The sequence below is a fragment of the Dryas octopetala genome, chromosome 3 (genome assembly GCF_963921425.1).
Source record: "Dryas octopetala chromosome 3, drDryOcto1.1, whole genome shotgun sequence".
In the NCBI taxonomy this organism is placed as follows: domain Eukaryota; kingdom Viridiplantae; phylum Streptophyta; class Magnoliopsida; order Rosales; family Rosaceae; genus Dryas; species Dryas octopetala.
Window position 1 is genome coordinate 551463 of NC_141368.1, and position 12352 is coordinate 563814.

The 12352-nt window shown below is 37.3% G+C and overlaps 1 protein-coding gene across 1 annotated transcript; it reads left to right on the top strand.

Moving 5' to 3' along the window:
• Window positions 1-6647: 6647 nt before the first annotated feature.
• LOC147289142 (WAT1-related protein At5g64700-like) lies at window positions 6648-8857 on the top strand. Its single transcript, XM_086234760.1, has 7 exons — window positions 6648-6847; window positions 6955-7017; window positions 7459-7575; window positions 7700-7931; window positions 8084-8242; window positions 8329-8480; window positions 8590-8857. Exons 1-7 carry the CDS (start codon window positions 6648-6650, stop codon window positions 8855-8857), a joined length of 1191 nt encoding a protein of 396 aa, XP_086090886.1.
• The last annotated feature ends 3495 nt before the right edge of the window (window positions 8858-12352 follow it).

A 12352-nucleotide genomic window follows, 5' to 3' on the forward strand; every position in this document is an offset into this window, starting at 1 on the left:
AGGCAGACCTAACGAGTTATATATACTTATATATATGATACTAAACCCCTAAAAACCTAATTTCGTATGGGCCGGGCCAGTCGTTGGTGAATGAACGAAGCCCTAATAAGAGCCCAATATCAACCTGGGCTTGATTTGTATATATTACTGGTAAAGTCTGTGGTCCAATCGCAGGTAAGAAATCGAACCATTTGTTGATTGGGTTTCAATGGTAAGTTTTAGGCTTCATGCAAGGTTTCGAATACAAATTCAAGATTATTAGTCCACAAGTTCTGACTCTCATCTCTAGCCCACCTTCTAGGTCTCAGACTCCTACCTTTGAAACGTCCAGCCCAGCCCAATTCTTAATCACGACTTTATTATTTTGGTTCATGAAAAAATAGTTGCTTCTTCAATAAGTAGTTTTTAGAATTCCAGTTCAAATTATTTTTGTTTATTTTAGCTAAAACATTACAAAACCCGTTATGTAAGAGCACTTTGAATAAATTGGCTGAATTGGATTTGGTTGGTAACTTGGTATTAGCCGTGTTAGAGTTGTGGTATTGTCCTTTTTATTTTGGCCATTATTCTCACCCAAAAACAAAAAAAAAAACATAGAGAAGAGATAAACACACGTACGTCTATCCAAACTCATTACTAAAAACACTTACAATTCAGTAAGTTTTTTCATTTCTTTTTATGAACTTATATATACATATATCATGAAAAACCTTTTTTTGTGTAAACATGAGTTATGGATGTCTCTATCACTTTAATCAAACTACTCTTGTAAATGACATTTTCTTATGCATTACTCTATATACATATTTAGGTCGCAATGGACTATGGATCCTATAGAGTGCATGAGTGCATCTACATAGAATTGAGAAAGCATTCGGTATTCTTTTACGGGAAAGAAAACCTTATGACTAATTATGTTAAATTTTAATTTGGGGACACAAAGATCTTAGCATTATTGTTTTCTTTTTTTTGGTAACCGAGGGTGTTTTGGACAGTTTTCACATACTAAACTAATCCCTTGGACCAGTCAAAGACAAAAAATCCACACCAAGCCTAGGGAATTCACAAGAGATTTTACCTTCCTTGCTAATGAAATATGGTCTTTGACAAATTGAGTTTTGGGACTTGTTTGAAAGTGTTTATGTAGGAAGTGATTTTGCTCAATAGCACTTTCATTAGAAGTGTTTTTGTTAGAAATATATAGATTTTTTGAAAAAAGTGGTTATTATTAATATACTTAGAAGCGTTTTTGAGTGAAGCACTTGCATTAGAAAGCACTTCTAAATACTTTTAAAACTCAAAAACGCTCCTTATTTTTTTTATGGGAAAATGTTAACAAAAGGACTATAATTATACCCCTATTTTCAGTTGAGGATCTCGTTTTCACTTTGCTTCAATCAAAGACTATTATTTTCCAAGTGTTTCAATCAAAGATATTTCGTCAAATTTTCTGTTAAAACCTTGTCACGTGAGGGTCATGTGACCAGTTTATAGGACATTTATGTATTTTTTGTGCATTTAAAAAATAATTAAAAAAAAAAGCTGGCAATTGAAACCTAGCCACACCGACCTCACCCCCAGCCACCACCGACCCACCTTCATTCCCCAGGCACCCCATCGACTCCTCCTCCATCATCGGTGACTCCCCCTCCACCGACGACTCCCCCTCCATTGGCCATCCCTCTTCCCCATCAGCCCAGCCCCACCCATTTCCTCTTTCTCATACTCACTTTCTCTCTCATCTCTCTCTGCATTTCCCTATTTCTCTCTGCTTCTTCTTTCTTTCTTGCACCCAATCCTTGCACCATGCTGACTTAGCCTTTCTCTTCCCCCACCCAACCTCGCCCATCCCCCCACCACCTAGCTCGACCTTCTCTCTCTCTCTCTCTCTCTCTCTCTCTCTCTCTCTCTCTCCCGTCCCTTCCCCTTCTCCAACCCATCCTCGTCACGCCCCTTACCCAGCCCTGGCCCCGTCGCACCCAACCTCAACCCCGCCCCATCCCTCTGCCGCCTCTATCTCTTACTCTCTCTCGCTTTCTCTCTCTTCGATCTGGACGGGTGACAGAACCGCCCCCGGATTCCACCCTGAAACCCGGAGAGGTCCTGCGGGAATCCAAATTCAAGGAAAATCCTACCGAAAATTCGGCAGAACCTCCCCTGAAAATGGACTAACCCAGAAATTTCTAAACCTGTTAAAAACACTTCTAAATCATCAACCACCTCTACCACAACCAAATAGGGTCTCAGACCCAACATTTTAAAATAGAAACCATTTTACAAAGCTAGAATAACGCCTACAGGGTTGGAGTAAGGATATGGACGCAAATGCCTCGACGTTATTGGCTCGACCTCCACCAAAGCTACTACCTGGGGGGACAATGTAAGACAAAACAAAGAAACTGTGAGATAGGCTCAGTGAGTGGACAGTTAAACGGAAATGAAAATCATAATTTGAATACTTTTTTTCAGAAAAACCCTTTTAACCACATTTAACGCTTAAACCTTACGATGTCCTTTGAAATCCCCCAATTTTTTTTAAAACCATTTCCCAGTAAAGTAATAAAATTTGAAGCTGAAAATCAAACTTTGAAAATCCAAGTTCTCAAACTAAAATTGATACTGTCAATCTATAAATAAATAACTTGAACTGAAAAGTTTCTTCTCAAACATTCTCAATATACTGAAAATCAATAAAACTGTTCAACTGGAACTGTCTTACTTAAACTTTTACTGTCATAAACTCATCACTTAAAATACTTAACATTTGAAAACACACACCAGTCAGTTACCCATATAATCTGTCATACATGCGCAGAGCTGAGGATCTGTCATACGCATGCAGAGCCATAAATAATCTGTCATACATGCGCAGAGCCAAGAATCTGTCATACGCATGCAGAGCCACAAATTCTGTCTTACGTGCGCAGAGCCGAGAGTCTGTCGTACGCACGCAGAGCCGGATATTCTGTCGTACGTGCACGCAGAGCGGTCCCCAAAGGGCGAAGCATCCCGACACACGGCCCAAAGCCTATGTGTGTGCCGTGATGGGTCCCAAAGACCTATTAAATCTGGTAACCTGGAGGGTACTGCAAAGGTGGTTTGAAAACCGATAACTCATAAACACATAATTCAAATCTCAATCCTTTCCTTTTTCTTCCAAAACTCTTCTTAACAAAACCAAACTCATCGAATATACATTTGTTCAACTCAAAATATCTAAATTCATAAATCCATGAAACTTTGAAATGCAAAAACCATAAATATCAATTTCCAATTTAGGAAAGAAGAATTTAAAAACCAAATTTTAATTCAAAATCCCTTAGCTTAAATTCAAACTCAATATAACCAAATAATAGAATTTAATCATCAACATATAAAACATTTCAGAAAAATTAAAAGTTAGTCCACTCACAGAAATAGCCCTAGCTTCGATCCTCGGCCGGATCGTCACGAGCCACAGTCGTGTCGCCTGCAAAGTGTCCGCTCACGCGCCAAGTTGAAACTTTCGTTCCTCAAGTCGCACCCATCTACACAAAACACTTACGAACTCAGTTTTGGTACTCAAAATAGCGCTAAATAATTTACGTGGTGGCCGGGTAGTCAGAACCCCCACTGTCGCCGCTCAAAGTGGCGGCACCTAAACTAGATTTCACAAATTTCTTCCAATTCCTCCAATTTTCAATCCTACACAGACATTGGGTTTCCTGGAGACAAAATTTATCCAAAACAACATCACCATAGCCCCCCAATCCGAAACCCACAGAAATTCCGAAATGACCCTAAACCCCCATATTCCATCTTCAGCAAATTCTCAAAATTGAACAACTAAACCATAAGAGGGTGAAAGCCCACTGAGAAGGAAAGGAAACCCACCTAATTTCGAAGTGGATGGCACTGTAGCTTGGCTAGAATCCGGCGAGACAGAAGGTGTCTCTGGCGTCGTTACTGTACGTGTGGGTCTGAACTGGCTGGAGGAGGCGTCGGGGAAAATGGCCGGCGCCGGGGGAATGGGTCGGTGCCTGGGACGTTGGCCGGTGGCCTTGGGTCGCCGAGAAGCTGGTCGGGAAAGCGGTATGGCCTGCTAGAGTCGCGCGCAGAGGAGAGAGAAGAGGGTCGGGGAGAGGAAGAGAGAATGAGCTCCGGGGGGTGGTCTGTGGAGTCGGTGACGACGAGAGGGACTCGTCGCCGGCCTCTGGTTGCCGGAAAGTAGGCCGGAGCTGGCCGCGCCGGTGAGAGAAGAGAGGGGGAGGTGAGTGATCTCGGGGAGAGAGAGGGAGAAGTGAGGGAGTGAGGGAGTGCGGGAGAGAGAGAGAGAAATAAAAAGGGAGAGAGAAAGTTCTAGAGAGAGAGAGAGTTGTGGAAAAATCTAGAGGGAGAGAGGAAATCTGATTTTTAAAACCCACTTTTATAAATTTACAACATTGCCCCTCACTTTAAACGCCTATATCTTTCAAACCGTAACTCGGATTGGCGCGTGCCGCGTGTCTATGAAATCGTGGGATCGAAACCTATCTAACGGACCCGAAGTCAAAATCGAAATCTCATTCATTTTAAAAGTCAACTTTTGGTCAAGCTTAAATTAAAACAAAAAAATATAAAATAAATTCAAAACATTTTATTTCTCAATAAATTCCCAAAATATTCACAATAAATTCCCAAATCTTTAAAATACTTTTCGAAATCAAATTCAGAAAAATACAGTCTTACAAATTTTAAAACGAAACATTTTTAAATCCAAATTTAACTTTTAAATAACGTTAAATCAATCTTAGTGAAAACGTCAAATAACTCTCAAAACTCCCAAAGTAAATTTAAAAAAAAATTTCCAAGGTCGCGAAAACTAAACTTCCTTGAAACCCTCTTGAAACCAAAGTTAAATAAAAATTTTAACTTCCAGTGAACTTTGGGTCGGGTCGTTACAACGGGGCCAAGCTAAGTGGTGGGGTAGGGGCAGGGGCAGGGGCAGGGCTGGGAGGGGAAGGGAAGGGAAGGGGGAGGGTCGGGCTAGGTGGTGAGGGGGAGGGGAGGGGCAGGGCTAAGTAGGGGAAGGGGGAGGGCCGGGTCGGCATGTTGTAGGGAGTGGCGGTGCTGGGAGATGTTTTTTTTTTTTTTAATTCATTAGTTTTATTTTTTAATTTTTTTTAGGAGAAATTACTTTTTCGCCCCTACAAATTGGTCACGTGACCCTCACGTGACAAGGTTTTAACAGAAAATTTGACGGAGTTGACGGAATATCCTTGATTGAAACACTTAAAAAATAATAGTTCTTAATTGAAGCAAAGTGAAAACGAGATCCTCAACTGAAAATAAGGGTATAGTTATAGTCCTTTTGCTAACATTTTTCTTTTTTTTATTGATAAAGTTTCATATGCATATATTATAGTCGATAAAGATGATACATTGAACTTGCATGAAAACCATGGGTTTGACCCGTGAATGACAACAAGATTTATGAGGGCCAATTCCGCCCATATATTCTTTTTGACGGATATTCAAAAAAAGAAAATCAAATTGCAGTTTAAATAGAACACTATCACTGGTCATGAAAAGTTGTGAGATGGTTTATTTCAACCCTTTCCAATTACACTTGTTCACGTACAAGTGGAGTGGGAATGTGGGATTGTATCAAATCACAATGAAACATAAGATTTGAGAGGTCAGGGAATACTGATTAGTTGCATATCAAAATCCTACTCCAGATGGCCTGCCCTAATCTGTCATCTATCGCCGTACATTATTCCCATTTTATTTCAGAGCTTAATGGCTGAGATTAATTTCAAATCCACATGTGGGGCCCAACCAAGGGGCTCTTTCTATATATTTGGAAAGGCTAATTAAGAATCAAATCTGGTCACGCAATTTGGAGATAATGCGTTTGAATTTTTGGAATCTCTTACTCTAGTTTTTTTGTACTTTTTGGAATTGTTTTTAGGAATTCTAGATTCTAATTATTCGTTTCCATTGGTAAATCTCATTTTAAGAGTTTTGGTGGGTTCATTGGTTCAATGATTTCTTTTTCCTAAGAGAATAATTTCGATCACTACCTAATTGCATTATTACGATACACGTTTATTAATAAATAATAAATGAATGACTTCATTTTAAGTGATAAATACAGTCATATTTGGTAAAACATGATTTAACTATAATTAGCACGTGTCATGCATTGACTTAAATATGGGTAAGTAATGTTAATTTATGGTCAGCATAGTTGTCCTTCAATTCTTGTCGTGTGTCAATGGAGTCATTTTTTAAATTTAAATCCCACATTAACAACACAGAGTTCCACTGAATGTATAAAAAGGCACAGCAGAGTTTTGGTTTTAGTTTTAGACATGAAAAAGCAGAGAGGGTAGAGATCGAAGAACGCCAGACTGGAGGAGTGGCAGTGAGTGACTGACACAGAGAGGTTCCTAAGGACGACGAATATATGGCATCTGTAGCCATCTGTGACCCTTTGGATTTTCCAATGCGCACCTGCATTTATTTCTCTTCTTCCTCTCTTTGACTCCATTATATGCATATGTTTTGGGAATCAGATTTCAAATACTCAAACATAATTGCCATTTCATTTTTTTATATATATATGTATATGTAGAGAGAGAGAGAGAGGGCTTTGTTTGTATAGGGAGGTAGAGGGTAGAGAGATGGATATGGGTTTTGTGAAAAAATGGTTCAAATGGTCACAGGTGGTGTTGGCCATGGTGGTGGTTCAAATCATTGTTACAGGGATGCAACTGCTTTCCAAAGTGATACTGAGTCGGGGGACCTTCATTTTTGCACTCATGGCCTACCGTCATGCGGTTGCTGCCATTTGTGTTGCTCCTTTTGCCTTCTTTTTCGAAAGGTTTCATTTATTTAGTTATTTTACTTCTTCGCAATATTCCTATGATTTTTCTAGCCCATTTGATTTCTCTTGTCCCTATCTAACTGTTTTACATTGTGGCATTGCAGAGTTAAAGAAAGGAAGTTGGATTGGTCAGTTTTGTTCTGGCTCTTTGTCAATGCCTTAATCGGGTAAGCCATGTTTGGTATATTTTGGTTTCGGATCAAGTTTGGTATTTGGTATCTCAACTCATTTGAAAGTGATTCACATGTATATTTTTGCATTGCATAGAAGCATAACGTGATTCCTTCTATACGATATATTCAATTACATGGTCTGCTGGTAAGTTTAGTACCGGCTGCAACTAGGCCCAACTGCCTAAGAACTTGTTAATTCCCATATATAGACTACAAAGCAAACACCAAATGAAAACATTCTGAATTGCAAATATAGGCCATCTTTTTATATATTTTGTTAAGGTTTTGACATTTCCTTTGTTTCTACAAAGTGGCATTATATAGAAAAAAATCATAGTTCCCACCTTCTGTTGGCATTATGTAGTATAATAGGGAATGGTTCTTCAAGTTTATCCCATAGTTCACAAAGGGGTCTGAATGTTGCATGAAATGCAGGATAACATCAGCAATGGGATTGTTTTACTATGGCCTCCGAGACACCACAGCAACTTATGCTGCCAACTTCCTGAACTTGATTCCAATAGGCACCTTCGTCCTCTCCACCATTACTGGGTAGATATATTGATGAAAACTTTGCACAATAGCTTAGATAAATGTCTTCTCCTTCTTAATTGTCAGCTTATGGAGCTAGCAGAATGTTTTTAAAGATCTTGCTTTCTGAATTGGATGGCTGTAGAGTGGAGAAACTGAACCTGAGAGCCAGAGCAGGTAAAATTAAGACTCTGGGGGTAATTGTATGTGTTGGGGGAGCCATAACTAGTAGCCTTTACAAGGGAAAGGGATTTCATTTGGGTCATCACAGTAATCACCATCAGATCACTGTCAAGACATCTTATGCTCATTGGACTCGCGGCACTTTCATGCTGGTCGGTAGCTGCATCTCCTATGCTACATGGTTCATAGTGCAAGTACGTATCCCATTCATACTCTAGTTCTTTTTGGTCATGGTGATCAATGATGATGTGTCTAAGCCATTTGATTAAGTATACATGACTTAACAAGACCACTATTTGTACATTTTTTTCTAATCAATTCTTGAACTTTTATTCTATCTCAACAGGTTAAATTGCTCAAAATATTTCCACTGAAATATTGGGCAACAATGTTTATGTGCATTATGGCATCCCTGCAATCAGCAGTCATAGGCTTATGTTTAGACAGACGTATGGCTTCATGGAGGTTAGGGTGGAATCTGCAACTAGTTACTATAGTTTATTCGGTAAGCATACTGGCCATTGACAACACAAAGTCATAGGAGCACATCCTTGATGTTTAAGTTTTAACTGATATCAATTAATTGTATAGGGAGCACTAGCTACCGCTGCAGTGTTCTGCTTACTTTCATGGGCAATCTCAGCTCAAGGACCTCTCTATCCTCCCATGTTCAACCCATTGTCTCTAATTTTTGTGGCCATATCCGGAGCTCTAATGCTTGGTGAAGAGATCAGAACTGGAACGTATGATTTTTATAGTTTACTTAAGTATTTATTGTATGTATATTCTTTGTGTTACACAACAATTATTAATCCAACCTTAATTACTTTGCTTGAACTCAAATATTTGCAGCTTGCTGGGCATGGTTATGATCATATTTGGGTTGTATGCTTTTTTGTGGGGTAAAAGAAAGGAGATGAAAAACTCAGCTTTGCCAAAATCAGGAGTTCGAGGACTAGCAAAAACAAATGGTGAGCCTGCAGGGTCGCAGTTGGCAGCTACAGTGATGCCAACTACTTCACCAGTTCACAATGACCTGCACACTGATACCACTCTTGATGTTGGAGATGGTTTTGATAAAACCACAGAAAAACCTAGAGGGATTGAGCATCCTGTTTAGGGTTTAGGGTTTAGGGATTGAGCATCCTGTTTAGATTCCTAACAGATACAAGTCAAGAGGTTGCTTATTTTTTTTTTTCCTCTTGAAGCATAGTATACTTTCAACTGAAAAATCATTGGATCAAAGTAGGGGAATACCAAGGTGCACTTATTTAATTAGAACGGCATTTCTTTTTCTTCCTTTGACAAACATGCAGCACACACTGTTGAGAAAGACTAGATAATTTCAGAATTGAAAAAAAGAAGTCTAAACATCATTTATTACAGGTCATGTATTATAAAGCCAGTTCTTCACAGTATGTCGCTACTTCTAATGATCAAGGCTTATCTAGCTATCCCCATTTGTGAAAATAGAACATAAACTGAGAAAAGCCTCTCTAATAATTTCATGAACCTCTGATGAGTTAAGAGCAATATAACAGTAAACTAACTCCTCCATATCATTCCAATCACAAACACCCCCATATTGAATCATCTCTAGTATTGATTCTCTCATATCAAAAATTGGGTCTGTGCTGTACTTAACCATACACATACTACCTGCAAAAACACCAGAAACATCATCAGGCAAGTTAGCTGAAAGGCTAACTCTGTTACTCCACCTCTGCCTCTCTTTCTTCTCTCTCTTCTTGTTATGATGTACCCCACTGAAATCCATCTGGTCCATGGCTCCTGCAAAACAATGCCTGGAAAAAAAGAAATCAAGTGCCTAGAATTTGTAGTAGCATTCAGCCATTAAACCATTGTAAGACATGAATTAATGCAGTCTGGCGCCTGCTGCTTGTGAATATAAGCGGGTGGCCAAAGGGAAATTCATGTGAAGGTTTTTAAAGGACCCTCTATGAATCATTAATGGATCAGCAAGGCACAACATTCAAACATAATGAATTCAAAAAGCCTTTTTCTCAGTGGTTATTCTTCTCATCTTACAAGAGTTTATAGTAGCAGAAACAATACACTAATTCCATAATCTATGCGTAATTACTTAATCAACTCCTAATTACATAATCAAAGACTAATCAAACCATAATTACATAATCAACTCATAATCCCATAATCAAAGATCAATTATGGCTTTATAATTGGTTAAATTTTCCAATACAAGATGCTAATTGTGGGGCAGATGGAATTGAGGCGGTAGTTAATTACCTCCTAGTAAATAGATGAGATTGAATTGTGAAAGCTCTATAGTCCATTTGTTTTTGTTTTTTGGTTGACTCTATATTCTATATTTATTTATATGTTTAACAAGATGGTACTCGACCAAAAAAAAAAGCCAGATGGTACAATTTCTTGTTCGCTGGCAGCAATAGTGGAGCATAGTTGTTTATTAAAACACTACAGTATATAATTAAATAATACAAACTGGAGACCAGATGTTCCTCTGTTCCTTAGCCCTGAGGCCCACAACCTGCTAGTTTGGATTTACTACTGTCTTCTTTTGCTTGGAAGGTTTGATACTATTCCCGAACCCATTGAAGACTTAGGCCCGTTTGAGATTGTGGTGGAGGACCCAAAATTTGTTGTGGATGACAATTCTTAATCACCTATAACAGTTTTTGTGTTTGGTAAAAAAATAAAAAATTGCTTTCCCCCACAATTCTCAACTCCCCACAACAAAAACAGAAAGCAGTTTCTAGGTGCTTTTAAAAATTGCAGTGAATCACAACAACAATAAATATTTTATTTTACCCATACTACCCTTATTGATTTCTATAATTTTTATTTGTTTATTTTAAATTAAAAATTATGTCTATTGTTAGTTATATTTTATATTGTGATAATTAATTATAATATTTTATTTGTACGATTAAAATTATAATATACTTAAAAAATAATAAGAATACTTATTTAATAATGTTGTTCTTAAAAAAATTAATGCTAATAAAAATTTGTAGCCACAAATTTAAAAAATAAGTAAAAAAATATTTTAGTTTTACCAAACAAATAAGTGAAAGACACTTTCAGCATCATGTCCATTTTAGTAATTATACATAGTTACAACACTTTTACATTAACATTTACCAAACACTTTGATACTGTTTTTTGCACTTACAGCACTTTTGAAAATATAGTTTACCAAATACTCAACTGTTTTACTTTACAGCTGACTTTACTTCACAGCTGTTTTTTCTCACAACAATACCAAACTGACCATTAGTCCTATTGGCACTACTCCTTTTTTTTGTTTTGTTTTTTTTTTCCTAACGCACCAAATTAATCTGTCAATCCGAAAACTCTACTTAATCATGACTAAATGGTTCATATACATATGGAATGCACCATTGAAACAAGGGCAATGCTATAATGGTAGGGGAGTATATTCTCTTAGGTGAATATCCACTTATTACATTAATTATGTAAAATACGAATAATGTGACCGAAAATACTCATGAATGATGGCAGATATTGTGGAGGGGACATTGTGACATCGATGATAATCATAGGTTAAATTGAACGCAACAAAAAGGAGGGCTTTGCTATAGCAGTAAGTAGACAAAAACGCACCGTCCAGACGCCCATGGGTCATGGCATTCGATTTCTTAACGTCCCAAAGACTCAAACAAACTACAACTTAATTCATGCCGACTTTCGGTTTGTTGTTTTGTTGCAAGTCTCGAAACCATGACATCTAATGTCACGCCTGGGCCCAAAGCTGACTCATATATGCCATTCACTTTTTCAAACTTGCTCATGTATTCGATCCCTTATATTATTTATAATTTTATATAGTTTATTCTGGAAATTCATAATTGATCTCTCACTTGCCAAAAAATATATAATTGGAAAATATATATCTGATCCAATATCGATCTCCATCACTGACGTAGGTTGAGGCCCACTACCTCACATGTGTGTTAAAGGAACAACTCGCATTTGTGCACCGGTTAATGGCAATCTCGGGGCCCGTCGGTATTCTATTAAAAAATTATTATTATTTTTTTTAAAATAAAAAAATAAGTTTTAATTAAGAAAATGTGTTTTTTAAAGTAGTTTAAACCATTTTTAAAAGCAATTTTTAGAAAAAAAAAATTTAAAAGCATGCCTCTTTTTAAAAATGATAAAATATCATTTTTCTCAATTTTTTTTATACTTGCTTCTTTCTTAGTTATCATTATTTTTTAAATTTAAAAATTATTTTCAAATTTTATACAAAATAAGTTTTCAAATTTTAAAAATTGATTTTGAAAACTTAGATTTAAAAAAAAAAATCTTAATTTTGAAAAAAAAAATTTGAGTAGGATAACAAATAGGCGCTTAATTTTCTTTTTTCAGATTTTTAATGAGCAATTCATATTAATATAGATGTGATTCGTTTGTATCACTTGTGTCCTCTTCTATATCAGGTTCAGTTAACTTGTACACGCATTTTGTTAGGATCGTATTCTCCTCCCTATTAAGTGGTAACCAGGGTGTTAAATTTCGAAGTTTTCGGCGAAATTTCGCCGAAAATTTCGATTTTTGGGGGTGTCGAAATCGAAACCCATATTTGCCA